General features: G+C 43.5%; 1 protein-coding gene across 6 annotated transcripts in view; it reads right to left on the minus strand.

Moving 5' to 3' along the window:
- The window catches only part of nhsb (Nance-Horan syndrome b (congenital cataracts and dental anomalies)), a 52,193-nt gene extending 39,309 nt beyond the window's left edge, over nucleotides 1-12,884 (minus strand). For 4 of the 6 annotated variants that reach the window (XM_081706136.1, XM_081706137.1, XM_081706139.1 and 1 more), the window contains exon 1: nucleotides 11,907-12,883. In XM_081706136.1, the coding sequence (XP_081562262.1) occupies nucleotides 11,907-12,186 (280 nt within the window). In that variant the 5' untranslated portion in view covers nucleotides 12,187-12,883. Of the gene's footprint in view, nucleotides 1-10,271; nucleotides 10,331-11,906 lie in introns of all 6 variants that reach the window. The other 2 variants (XM_081706140.1, XM_081706135.1) reach the window with 2 other exon arrangements.
- Between the last annotated feature and the right edge of the window lie 2,264 nt (nucleotides 12,885-15,148).

A 15,148-nucleotide genomic window follows, 5' to 3' on the forward strand; every position in this document is an offset into this window, starting at 1 on the left:
ATTAAGAATATGTAAAAAGAGCCAAAACCTCAGTCTTCTTTCCCAGGCTGGTACACTGGCCGTGATCAGAGAGGTCTTCAATACCAGAATTCCCTTGAATTGCAGGCAGCCTCATGAATCTTTTCTCCACACAAGTTGGGAAAAGAGGAGTTGCCAGATCAGCACCACACTCAGCAGCTGCCCACAGGTTAACCCCTCCTCCACACATTAACCCCGCCCCATACAGTGAGACTTACACTGGGGGTAGTGGGTAAACTGACCATTCCTGAAATACGGCACGCTCCATTCAGGATGCAGGAGCATATCAGTGTCCAGTGAGGCCCAGGCATTGAGCTCTTTTATGTTTCATCCTCCAAATTCCCCTGAGAATTCAGGTGATCAACTGCCATCGTCATCACAAGGTGAATGTGAAGCTTAAACACTCTGATCCCAAGGCAGCTCCACACTGAGAAAGCAGCATGTGAGTCATGTGACTTTAGAACTTCATTAGGTGAACATCTGCTCTAACTCACGGTAATTACATGCATCAGATCAGCTCTGTGCTAAGCAGACACCAGTTTTCTGATTCAGAGTGCATCTCTGGAATTTGATTTCAAGGTTTTTTGAACAGTTCTGTTCATAAGATTACTGAAACGCGCTTGGCCCACAGTTTGTTCAGCCTACTCTCTGCTCAGCTCCCAGAGGAGAGCTCCTCCACCACCCAGAGGAGAGGTTCTCCACCACCCAGAGGAGAGGTTCTCCACCACCCAAAGGAGAGCTTCTCTACCACCCAGAGGACAGCTCCTCCACCAGCAAGAGGAGAGCTCCTCCACCACCCAGAGGAGAGGTTCTCCACCACCCAAAGGAGAGCTTCTCTACCACCCAGAGGACATCTCCTCCACCACCCAGAGGAGAGGTTCTCCACCACCCAGAGGAGACGTCCTCCACCACCCAGAGGAGAGCTCCTCCACCACCCAGTGGAGAGGTTCTCCACCACCCAAAGGAGACGTCCTCCACCACCCAGAGGACAGCTCCTCCACCACCCAGAGGAGAGGTTCTCCACCACCCATAGGAGATGTCCTCCACCACCCAGAGGAGAGGTTCTCCACCACCCAAAGGAGAGCTTCTCTACCACCCAGAGGACAGCTCCTCCACCACCCAGAGGAGAGGTTCTCCACCACCCAGAGGAGACGTCCTCCACCACCCAGAGGAGAGCTCCTCCACCACCCAAAGCAAGAAGCTGTCAACAACATGGCCCATTCTGTCTTAAACAGAAAACACAAATGGCTCCAGATTCAGGGTTGCCTCTGCCTTTGTCTTTGCTCTACTTCAGAGCAGCTAAATACAGCATGCTTAAACATAGGAGGGTGACAGCACGGCGGCAGCAGAGAGGCGTCTCGCTAAAAATCTGCTGAAAACCCTCCAAATTGTGTTCATCCATGAAAAAAGCAGCATCACCATCTTAAATGGCACCAAAACCATGACAGCATGCCCGGGAGTCCTTCCAAACAAGGACGCCGCATTCCCACACCAGGGCCGTGCTGAGCTTCGTGGCTTTGTTGTTTGTTTGTTTTTTTTTACCCTGACTCCTCTCGAAAACGACCTGCACTGTGGAGTCAGCTCAGGGAGCCCTGGGATGATGGCCTGCTCATTAGTCAGGCTGAAGCGCCCCTCCCCTCCCTCACCACTGGAGGGTGGGGCATGGCCAGCTAAGATCAGGTGTGTTCTGAAGCTGTTGGATGTACCATGTTTTTAAAAAAGTTTTCACGTAAAGTATTATCCAGTAAGACTGCAGAGACAAATACACTCTGATTTACATAATTTCATAAACTCTCTGAGGAGCTGATTTAAGACTTTCAAGCTGTGCGGGTGTGGAACAACAGTCTGTCTTGTGTTATTATGTGTCTTAGTTCTGTTTGAGAGTCCAAACAAACCAATGGCTGCATTCTGCAGCTTCTAAATTCTGGTTCTTGTTCAGAGCATGTTGTTCAAAAGGACACATATTTCCATATTTTGCAGTAGATTCCTAGAACATTTGTGAGGAAACAAATTCTGCATGACTTTTATTCTTCTACTCCAGAAGTGGGACCATGCCAAAAATATCCACTAAACAGGACAACTGCTGCGATTACTTTGTAGCAATACTCTAAAATTGCACTAAATGCTTATTAAGTAAATAATAATACTAATGTACAGTAGGGAAATGGCTTCACTCCCTAACCCTAACCCTCAGCCTGGAAGAAAAAATCCTTGCACTTGAACATGCAAAAAAAGAAAAAAAAAAAGATTTAAATACTGTTTTACCACTGTGTTCAACCTGATGTTAACTGCACTTTTAATCTTATCTATTTTCAAAGTTATTCAAAGATTGTTCATGTAATGTTAACGCTGGCTACCATTTACAATATGCTTCACATTGGTTGCTCCGTAAACAGAGCTGAGGACCCTCCAACATCAGGGGGAAAACCCACACAGACCACCAACAATGTCCTTAGTCTGTAACTCCAAAGAACTCTGACATTTCAGCACATCCCTGGCATTCCCACAGGAATGGACATGCCCCCCCAGGAAGCAGGTCCCACATCTCTGAACCACAGTCAACGGAATGCTTCACTTCTTTTACGGAAACCTGCGGCAACATGCTCAGGTGTGTGCATGTGCACTGGTACAGATGTGTGCTCTCACACAGGCATGTGCAGTCTTATGACCTAAGTGTTGGTGGTGTAATAAACCATCGCATGGATGCTTTGGTTAAACTCTGAGGCACTTGGAGTGTCCTAATGCTTTTGCTTTCAGCAGGTTACCCTATCAGCAGCTATTTCTGTACACAGAAATCTAATCAAGATCTGGCACTGCAGTTGGACAAATTAAGCCAAATCGGCATCTAGGTCATTTAATCAGATGAAAAAATGTGGGTTTAAAAGGGTTTGAATGGCATAACCAAAATATTGACTGTTACTATTCAATATAGCTCAGAATAAACTTTCTCCTTTTTTCATCGTTTGGTGAGTTTTTCTCTTGTCTCAACTGCATCTTTGGTGAGACCTTCTCTCATGTCAACCATATCGTCTCTGAGACTTTCTCTAATCTCAACCCTATCTTTGTTGAGACTTTCTTTCGTCTCGACAGTATATTTGTTGAATGTATGTTTGTTTCTCTCCACTCGACCACATTTTCTGCAGTGCCTGTTAGGCTGCACCTTCCTTTAAACTGCCTGTCTTTTCGACCAGCCTCCCAGGGAGTACTGATGTATCTCCAGCAGAAATCAAAAGGCATTAAACATTCAAAGTTCCGTCAAACCCCAAAGCAAGGCAGCTCAGAGGCTAAAGTAGGGCACGCACGCTGTTAGAGGAAGAAAAAAAGCCCTAGACTTTACCAGGCTTACAGCACCCTTTAATTCAGAGCTGCGCTTATTAAATATGTAAATGCTAGCACATGAATACTCAAAGATTCAGGGTTTTCCTTCAACAGAAAAAAAAGGAGTTGTTTTTTTTCTGTCAGCGTTGATGTCAAAATGTAGGTGATTATTAGCCGCTCACCCACACAGGGCTGACACTACTCCACCTGTCCTTGACGAGTATGTGATCAGAAAGAATCAAAGACAGGCTAAAATACCAGAACAGATGATACCATCAGGCACAAAGGGATGGAGTAATGCAGGGATGGAGTGATGAGTATGAGGGATGGACAGATGCAGACGTAAGACAGTCCCTACTCCTCAGGGGTTAGACAACACCTGGCTGCAGCCCTCATGCTCATGACACTTCACCGAGTGGCCTTGCCGGGAGGGTTTATAACCGTGATTTCGGGATGGGGGGCTTTTAGGTGGTGGGGGAGGGCACGGCAGTCTCTGGGCTCTCAATCAGAGAGGGTGATGTGAGGTGGCCTGTATGTCTCGGGAGAAGCCATGATGGACCTGAGTGCCTTACCAAATCCACTTGTTTATCTTTGTCTAGACACAGTCAAAACACAGATGGAGATCACAAGCCTCCGGTGAAAGCTGAAAGACTGAAGGACTCCATTTTTAACTATTATCACTCATCCCCACCAAATCTTCAGCTTGTTTAGTGAAAAGCATGAACTCATTCCATATATACTCAGTAACTCCCTTTTGTTGCCAAATATTTGAACATTCAAATTGATACATGCATGAGAAAGATAAAGAGATCTGATCCTTAAACCTTTTCAAATGCAAAGAAGCCTAGAGCTCTTGGTGTAATTGCAGGACGAATGTTTTTATGACTACAATACCATTTGTTATTCTTACAGCCCTTCCTTCTCAAGGCCATAAATATTCCTTTGTTAACCTCTTCAGTTATGCACTGGGGTCTAGGAAAACAAAAGAAAGGGATGTCCAGTTTCCCTGCTAATTATGCCTTTACCATAAACTCCACCTCATTTATCAGCTGGGCAGGGCAAGCAACAGCAGAGGGTGGAAGCTCTTTTACTAGACATATTTCAGTGAGAGATACTGTTAAGGCCATTGTAGGCAAAGGTCAATCCAAATACCAGTTAATTAATAGAAATGCGTGAGAGAGACAAACAGAGAGACAAAGCGAGGGAGAGAGAGAGAGAGAGTGAAAGAGGAGGAAAAAGAAAGAAACATTTTTTTCCTCAGATGCAATGTGTATATTTCTATTTCTTTATGTTTGAAATGAAAGTAATTTTACTGAATTTATTTTATAAAAATTATAAATTCTTTCAAAGTACTAAGCTACATTAAATAACTAACATTTTAAATGCACTCACACTTACATACATACATAATATATATACTAAGCATGCTTTTAAAGGGAGAAAGAGAGGCCTCCACATTCCCGTGATGTGCTGTAATAGACTGCTTCGGAGGACGTATTTAACACTCCTAACTGCCACACTGTGCTAACCCCAAGACACCCCAGGGCAACATTTACAGCAAAGCCACCCTCCCTGACCCCTTCGACCAATCCATCTGCCAGAATCAAATCAAAGCAAAACTACCTTGCCATCCACAACATGTCTCAACCAAGTCAACTTCAATGAGTCTGTAATTAAAGAGTCCAGCAAGCTTTGGTGTTAACGTTTTTCTGGAAATGTTCTACTTGGCTAAGGCAGTCATATTAAAAAAAAAAGAGCCCTGAACTGAAGTGAATCAACTGTCTAGAAAATTGGCTGGGATGAAAAAAAGCCTCCTTTGCTTGACCTGCTGTGGTTAAGCTGGCACAGTCTTCAGACCCTTTTGTGGAATCAGTGCTTATTCTTAGGTATGGGGTCCTACAGCCCACCAGACGGTTGGCACGTGGGCTTTAGCTCAGCCTTGAACAGTTTAACCTACACCAACCTGTGTGGCAACAGAACATAGCTGGAATTTTTGGCAACATTTAAAATAGAGAGGACCTAGACAAAATCTAATACATACCATTGCCAGCCAAATAAATAACTGTCCGTATCCAATATCATACATTCTTCCCATTACATTATTTGTGTTATTTATTAAGGAATGGCATGTTACATTGACAGCCCTCTTTCAGCACACAATCGAAAAGTGTTTGAAGAAAACCACCAAAAAAACAGTGGTACTGCTGTGGAACTAACGAAGCAGTGCCTAAGGAAAGGACTCTGTAACACTGCTATCTCTCTCTCTCTCTCTGTGTGTGTGAGTGTGTGTGTGTGTGTGTGTGTGTGTGTGTGTGTGTGTGTGTGTGTGTGTGTGTGTGAGAATGTGCAGGAGATTGTCTAAAAGCACTTACACAGAGGGCTGCAGTAAGCCCAGAGGCTGGCCAATCAGTGCTGGGCCCTCAGTGATTCTGTCCATAGTAACTTCCCTTCCAGGTCACTGAAGTTCATGTGTGGATGATTATTGTCCCCAAAACCAAATTGCATATGGAGTATGGCGTTTGCACGTGTGTGTGTGTGTGTGTGTGTGTGTGTGTGTGTGTGTGTGTGTGTGTGTGTGTGTGTGTGTGTGTGTGTGCATGTGTTTGTGTGAATGTGTTTGTATGTTTGTGTGCATGCATATTAACTGACTGCAGCTCTTTGAATAGGTGTATCTGTGTTTGTTTGCATGTACACAGCTGCTAGCATGTTCCTCTCATGTTCTCCAAATGCACTTATAGCTCAATGAACAGAGAAACCGAGGATGAGAGACAGAGAGAAGAAGAAAGCAGGAGAAAGAAAGAGAGGTTATCGCAGGTCATAGCATAAAGTCCTGTTAAAGGTTAGTCCCCATTTCCCTCATGTTCCTGTTACTAAGCAGACTCAGCACTGAGGTTATGGTCCTGTTACTAAGCAGACTCAGAACTGAGGTTATGGTCCTGTTACTAAGCAGACTCAGCACTGATGTTATGGTCCTGTTACTAAGCAGACTCAGAACTGAGGTTATGGTCCTGTTACTAAGCAGACTCAGCACTGATGTTATGGTCCTGTTACTAAGCAGCCTCAGCACTGATGTTATGGTCCTGTTACTAAGCAGACTCAGCACTGAGGTTATGGTCCTGTTACTAAGCAGACTCAGCACTGAGGTTATGGTCCTGTTACTAAGCAGACTCAGCACTGAGGTTATGGTCCTGTTACTAAGCAGACTCAGCACTGAGGTTATGGTCCTGTTACTAAGCAGACTCAGCACTGAGGTTATGGTGGCCTGCATGTTTCCCTCTTTCTGCTGAAAGTGGCACATGAGCAGGAGAGCCAGTGCCTCCATCACAGCCTGCACGTCAGCCATGCTGCAGACGCTCTGCACCCAGTGGTGCTGTTCTGATCCATCTAATAAACACCTGCTATAAACTGGGACTCCACAGCCTTCAGCTCAGCTACTTTGGAACATATGGAGATCAAAACATCATGTCTACAACTGAACAGTGGCAGATATCAAAATCTCCAATACACATGCGAAAGCAAGTGACTTCCCTGCTTTTGTAACAGGAGCAGGTCTTGTCTGCTGTTGTTGTTCAGACCTCAAATTGTTAGCTGATGTGAGTTTTCTCATTGCAAAAAACAAGGCACCAGAATTCAAACATTATGACTCAAAGGCTTTTCTCTGCTTGCAGCTAGAATGTCTCTTCACTCTTTATGGTTCATTAGAAAAAAAGGGGAAAAAAAGGAAAATTAGAGTTTGACTAATGAAACAGGAGCAGGGGCAGAGCATATTGAACTGCATTTCCCACAAGGCATTGCCAGGGTAGGCCTGCCGCTGTTGGGTTTGTTTTATCTAGGTGGGAACCTGATCTTACACCATCACTGCAGGAGTGAGCCTGGGTTGCTACAGATGGACGTAGAGCTTGCCTTTCTCAGAGTGCCAATGCATGGCTGTATGTTTTGTGACTTGATTGTTCTTTTTATGTTTGCCTCTGTGTGTAGCTGCCCTATAGATCCTAGGAGAATGGTGTAACAGGATATAAGAGGAAGGTGGTGATAGTTGTCTTCTTCCATGGACATACCAAAAAAAGGTATTTAAAAAAAACATCAGCTCTAAATGTGTGGAAATCCATCAACTTAATTTACACTGACTAATGTTTACTGTTCATATTTAATTGTACAAGGCTCTAGAATTATGTAAAACATACATTAAAGCACAAAAGAGGCCCTAATAAGCAAAATAAACAAATAAATAAAGGCACAAATGCAAGCATAAGACATTTAATAGGGCGTGAAAAGATAGAACAGGGACAGAACACAATCAAACCCACAACACACAAAGCTGAGCATAACACTGTGTGTTAAGATAATAGAGGGAAAAATATTGGACCAAGCGACCATGTGAAAAAGACCTGCTTTGCAGAGTTGGGACAGACTCTGCCCAACCAGACCTCTGCAGTGTCTGTCCCATCCAACCAGAGTGAGGCTCGGAGCTAGACGGCCCACCTCGCCCCCCTTCACAGTCGGGCAATCCCCCCCCCCTCCTATCCAACAGCAGCATCAGCAAGACCCCCAGCTGTGTGGAAACAATGGGGAGTGTCATATTCGGGAGGGCCGCTTTGTGGAACTATGTTGACAAGATGTAATGGATCCATTTCCTGTTTGTTTGTTGTTAGACCTTAATTTAGCAATGCAATGCTTAATATGTAATGAAAAAATGAAGATCATTTCATGTATTTCAAACATTTCAATTCTTTGAAGTGACCATCCAAGTTGCTCACACTCTCAATCACAAATAGAGTGTAACTGCAAGCAAATGTACTGTTTCCCTCCATGTTTATTAGCTCCTAATTCAGTCATATTCAGAATGTAGGCACTTTCACAGCAATCACGATTCAATTAGCTATATTTACACTGTGCACATTTTACATCAAATAATAAAAGACAGAATGATGACAGACAAAATTTAATTTAAACTAACTAAAGTTAATTCTGTTTAGCTAATTCATCTAATTTATAAACAGTGTATAATACAAAAGACCATGCTGTCTACACTTAATTATTGAATCTGTAGTGCAACACAGGACTGTATCATTTCAGTAGTAATCTGTACAGACCAAAAGAAAAGATCCCCAAAATACTAATTCATGCTTCTATAATTCTAGCACTGAATAATGCACCTGGTGCAGACAGCAAAAATGACAGACTTACGGAGCCTTTCCCCTTAATCCCAGTGCACAGACCATATACTTCAGTCTGTCTGTGTTGGCTGCCAGACACAGTAAGCACACAAACGTCTGTCTTGACTCCTTTTATTAGATGTTTAGATGTGAAAACACACACTTCCAAGGAAGACACACTAACTCTCATCTTTTGCAGCATGTAATCACAAGTGTCTGATTTTTATGAAAAGTGTGGAAGGGTAGTTCACCCAAGGGTGAGTCCACACCCTGAGCTCAGTAACCATGGCAACCTAGTCTTGCATGTGATTCACACCCTGATCACAGTCACCATGGTGACCCAGACCTGACTTTTGTCCACATCATGGTCACAGTAACCACGGCGACCCAGACTTGCCTGTGGTTCACACCCTGATCATAGTAACCATGGCGACCCAGACGTGCCTGTGGTCTACAACCTGATCACAGTGACCATCCACACCCTTATCATAGCAACCATGGCAACCCAGTCTTACATGTGGTTCACATCCTGATCACAGTCATCATGGTGACCCAGACCTGTCTGTGTTCCACACTATGATCACAGTCACCATGGTGACCTAGACCTGCCAGCGGTCCACACCCTGATCGCAGTCACCATTGCAACCCAGTCCTGCCTGTGGTCCACATCCTGATCACAGTCACCATGGCGACCCACTCTTCCCTGCAGCACGTGGCTGGTTCTTGTTAGAGCTCCATTACCAAAATCACATAACTCGGCCAATCCCTTCTGTTTTCCAGCATGTTTTTTACCATGCAGAAATTGTTAGCCATGCTGTTTATTGAGGTGCACTGTTCACAGCCTCACCTACAGATTCAGGAGTTCACAACCTCATCCATAGATTCAGGAGTTCACAGCCTCACCTACAGATTCAGGAGTTCACAACCTCATCCATAGATTCAGGAGTTCACAGCCTCACCTACAGATTCAGGAGTTCCACCTTGTAAGGTTCACTAGTTTTCACCAGTTATGTTGTGCAACCACAGTTCCCAAAGAATTCAGGATCTGTTCCTCAACAACAACAATGTGCAATGGAAAGAATTCAGGGTGTCACTTTAAACCTTAATGAAATCTGTTCCCTCCCTGACAACTTCACATTAAGCACTGTTGATAAAATAATATTTCAGAATTTAGACCAAAAGCCGGTTTTGGACTAGTAATTACAAACAGACAGATAATCATGGGCTGCTTGACTACTTGACCTCAAAAAACTCTTACACTGCAGCTCATGAGCAATATGCCCCTTGCCCCCATGGGAAAGTGGAGGTGTCAGAGTGACACACACCAGCCAGGAGGCCAACAATCCCAGTCAGTCTCAATCCTTGCAATGATCTGTGGGGGACCTTCATAAAGGGAAACCATGCTGTGGTCCCTACTACATAACAAAGGCAGACACACCCAAATTAGTGAGGATAGTTAGGGAGGCCTTACCTCACATATTGGGCCTGTTAAAAGTACATGGAAATTAATGAAAGGCCCAGAAAGGCACAGCCAAACACATTCTAACACAATTACATTCCAGGACTTTCTAACACATTCTAATATCTTCTAAGACAGCATAACACATTGTAAGACATTCTAACACAATCTAAAACATCCTAATACATTCTAAGACATCCTGACACATTCGAAGACACTCTAACACAATCTAAGACATTCTATGACAATCTAGCACATTCTACAATATTCTATCACATTTGTCATTGCACAGGTGCACAGTGGCTTAAAGATAAACTCACCACAAGCGCTTCTAGGCCAAGTCGCTTGATTTGGCAACAGCACCCATAGATGCTGACGGCTTAGAGTGAGTGGGTGGGGTCAAAGGAAAAAGAAAAATTATTTTGCTTTTGATCAGACCATGATAACCACTTAAATAGCAGAATTGACCGAAAAAAGATTCTAGCGAGTCCTCGATTGGCTTTACATGACTTAATTGTTTTTCAGTCACTTCACTTTACTTGTGCCCCCGGGAGAATGTGGACGTGTTTGAGAAATGTCATAGTATACCAGTGATAAATGAAAAGCTGTATTCCCTGACTAGGATGCCATACGCTACAAATTGTATTTTACCTTAAATCAGTATGTAGTGTACACTAGCACTGTCCTCTTAAAACGGCGTGGAAAATGTGCTACACCCAAAGCTTCCAGTACAGCAGCCTGTTTCTAGCACAGAACGGAGGCACCGTGCACCTGAAAATGCGCTTAGAATTAAAGTAAGCACTCTGCGCAGAGACCCTGGCTTCGTCTCGCGGCCTCACCAAGGACCAAAACCCAGGCGCAGGAGCGCCAACACTTTACATCTCAATCTAACCAGCACGTTTAATAAGTCTGGGTCGTTTACGGCGTGATGCTGGGATGGCGCCATCAGGTTCCATTCCGGTTGTGCATAGCTTTCGGGTGCCTTAAACCGCACGCACCACAATGGCCAGGTGACTGAGATGGCTCCATCAGCACCCATCCTAGGAGAACTGGCAACGTTTACCTACGTATTTGAACGTTGTTGCAGCGTTTGTGCTAAAATCTGAAACGTGTCGACTATGTGCTGCTGAGATGGCGACTACTGCCAAAAAATGCTCATCTCCTCGCGATGCTTTCCTATAAACCTCGTGCGCTTTACTTCGCTACAACAGCTGGGTGGATACACCGAGGGCCGCGCACATCTGCCTGTCAAACGTTCCCGAGACAATCTGGGTTTATGAAACATTAAATTAACTTGACGTAAATGGCCAAACCCCTTAACCAGAATAAACAATGGCGAATTATTTCTTCGCAAATAATTATTTGTTCCCCCCTCAAGTGTCTGTTCTCGGGCGAACGCATGTCCATATGTGCTTTTAAATTCTTTAGGGACTGTTCTTTGCTCATGACACAGGCAGTAGTGTATAATCGGAAAACAGCGTGTAACGGTATTCCAAAGGCATAATGTCTCAACTGTGAACGCTGTACTGTGGGCTTACATTAATAAGCAAGATGTGCCGCGAATAGAGATAGGGAACGGAGCGTCAGCGCCTACCCCAACACTACACGCCCCTCTCACAGAACAGCACAGAGACTGCTGAAAATGACCAGCATCATTTCAGCTGGCCACGACAATATAATACTCTAATTACCATAAACATCGGCAAACATATTACAGCTCGTATATATACGGGCTACCGTTTACAGAAGGATTGATCATTCGGACCAAGGCTGCAACTGTCCGTGATGCAGGTGTTGGTTACGCATGCAAGCGTGTGACACATTATAATTTCGGTGGTTGGGATGCTGGGATCTTAAACACAGCAGCGACTTCATAACGTAGAACATCATTTAAATAATCTTACATTTGGAATCACTCATAATTTCCTGAGAGAAAGCCAAACGTGTGTACTTACGCACAGCTTCCAGTTTGGGATCCAGCGCGCTCGCGGTCTGCTGAATTTTGCCTATTTTATTTTGCAGAACCCGAACCCGTTGGTTCGTGGAAACGATTTCGTTCTCCAGCTCCTGAAATATGGAGCAGGCGTGCTTGGCCAGGTCGGAGAGCTGTCGCAAGGACCTGGAGAGAACAACATTGTTGACGGAGCCCAGATCCTCGAAAAGCAACCCTTCGTCGTTAGGAATAGGATGTCTGCACAGCAGCTGCGGTTCCACGATCCGCTTGGCAAATGGCATTTTGCAGGTAGAGGAGAATCCTCCACGCAAGTGTACAAACTATTCCAACAAATAACGGAGATTCTGGTGCATGTCAAGCAAAAATCCACGAATCCACCTTCCAACCCTCCATCGCTTCTCTCGTAGCAGAAATCACATACGGATTGCAGGCGGGGCGGTTTTCCAGTGAATGTCTCTGGTCGCCTTCTGATCCTGGATGCCTTTCGCTGAGCTACTTTTTTCAGCGCTTTGAAGAGGTTGAAGGTTTTTTTTTTTTGTTTTTTTTAAAGAGAGAGCGAAAACACGAAATGGTCCAACTGGGCGCGGATCTGGACTTCACAGCCCCGACATACCGCACGGAGTCAGTCGCGAGAAGCCGGTACCCAGCATGCGTCATCTTGAGCTCCAAAGGGGAGGGCTTATTGAAAAGTACCGATATGAAGATGTAGGCGCATGAGCCGTGTAGCAAAGCGGTACCATTTAGTTAGTGTGTGAAACAGCCATAAAGTAATTCAACAGCACCCTTTGTTTGCTACCACTTGAACAGTGTAATTTTGATTGCCCAGGTCAATCATGTGAATTTTATGTAAGCATACTTTATAGTTACGTTATGTTGTGATTACATGCTATCGACCTGTATATATAATGATATGATGATAGTTATGTTTGATGATCGCAGACCACGATGGAAATGGTGGTACGTATAGGATACCGGCTGCGCCTACGAGTAGTCCACAGATAACCACTGTCTTTCTTTGGCTGCAGGAACAGCTCAATGAAGTAACTTAAAATTTGCTGAATGAATAAATCATGATGCTGACAGAAGCATCAAACGGTGACGAATGCAGCTGGTGCTCTCTTAGAAGTGCGAAGGCTGCGGTCGCGTCGGCCCGCACTTCTCTCAGATTTAGTGGAAACCCTTGCTTTGAGAAGCCTTTACCGTGGCTACAGTTGGAGACGTCCAGTGGGCCCGTATGGAGCCTTACTGGCACAACACAGGACAGACTTCGGCCTCTTGTGCTGGACACTGGGGGTCAGTTAAAATGTATCTGGTGAACGCCAATCGTAAGCTCGGATACTCACCGTGAGAGTAGCGCCACCTGCTGCGAATGCAATGATGCAAGTGCTGTTTTACGCGAATATACAAATTGAAGATCTAGATTAGAGGGTGTGTGGCGGGGGGAATTAAAATGGTGTCAAGAACAACATGTATTTATTTATAAATTATCTGAAATAATAATCATCTTACAACCCATGATTTGAACAAGCAGATGCCATTTATATTCCTTACCCACATCTACTAAAGCTTCTTGCTAACGACCAAATGAGGTTAATTCATGTGGACAAAATCTTGAATTTAACTCCAAGAAGGAGACATGTGTATCATCAGCTAAGCGTTTGTGTTACTGAACCATTGCCATGGACTGGTGCTGCCCGGAATGTGTTCAGGGGTTCTGTCTAAACTGTGTGCTGTTATACCTGCCATTGCTACAGTGGTTTAAATTTTTAGTATCAATCTACTAGATTTAGTTTTATACACATCTGACTTCAGACCGTGTCAACTATCATTATCGAGCTTGTAATGCCTGATAATGTCAGAATTTGAGGATAGCAAGACAGACATGTCATACACAGCAGTAATTCTCAGGATAGGCTTGTTTGGTCTCATCTGGCCATAAACACGGTTTTGGAGGTAATCAATATGCAATATGTAATCTTCTAAATTACAATAGTACAAGATTGCGTGTTAGTTGATCAGACGAACCTATAGTTTAAATAAGACAGAGGTATTTATATTATTAATATTACTTATGTGTCTGTTTCCTTACATTTCTTAAAAGTATTATACAAATAGACAATCCTCATGGACAGCATAATTAAGTCTATAGTCTATAATTTTCGGCTGGATTGTGTCAACACTAATCAAAACCAGGCTGTGGGGTAGGGCACTCGCTGGAGTACATTTGCTATATCATGTGTTATACACTAGATGGCAGCATCAAACACAGTGATGCTTACGACAGTGCTTACGCTTTCATTTTGCAGCGTTTGGTAGACAGTTTGGCAGAGTAAAATCTGCAGCGTGAAGAGCCTGACTTTTGTCAGGGTGTGTCGCTAACAACCTGTTCTACCGGCTGAGGTACAGGAGCAGTGTAAAGACATCTGTATGACTGTATAACATGCACAACACATGGCCCATCTATGAAACTGTGGACATCTTTTCAGTTACCAAAGTGCAGATTTAAAAGGAATAAGAGTTATTACATTGGTTATGAACAGTAATGATGTACAGTTTAAGGTTAAACTCAGACTGAAGTATTTAGTAAGGGTGTTTTATGAGGTGAAGTAAGGTGAATTAAGATGCAATTTTATTAGAGTGTAATAACTGTTATCTGGCTCTACGATACTTGTGTGCTATGCAAAATAACGCGTATGCCTCGCATCTGATTATAAGTTCATAAAATACTAATGATAAGGTATGATAGTCTCCTTCACTTGAAAACAAGGGTTTTAGATCTAAATATGTAAAAAGGTTGTGTGATTTATGACAACACTATAATTACAAGTCAAAAGTATGAAATATTTCAAGATAGCTGCTTCATTGTATTCATCTATCATCTTTGCTATTAATATATTAGGAATGTACAATTGTAGATTTTTTTTTTTAATCACGGGACATAATTCATAGTGATTAATGTTGTACAATGTATTGATGGTGTCAAGTTTAAAGCAGTGGAGTTTATACACTATACACTATATAGGGTACTCTATATATATACTACATACTATATGGGGTACCCTATATATACACTATATGGGGTACCCTATATATACAATATACACTACATAGGGTACCCTATATATATACACTATACACTATATAGGATACCTGTAAGGCAAATGGCTGATAGAAGTCCGACAACACTAACTTGAACCAGGAAATATATAATTGTTACCTTGGTAACTATTCAGAACATCAACA

Source organism: Electrophorus electricus, chromosome 23 (genome assembly GCF_041902795.1).
Source record: "Electrophorus electricus isolate QZ-2024a chromosome 23, ASM4190279v1, whole genome shotgun sequence".
Taxonomy (NCBI): Eukaryota; Metazoa; Chordata; class Actinopteri; order Gymnotiformes; family Gymnotidae; genus Electrophorus; species Electrophorus electricus.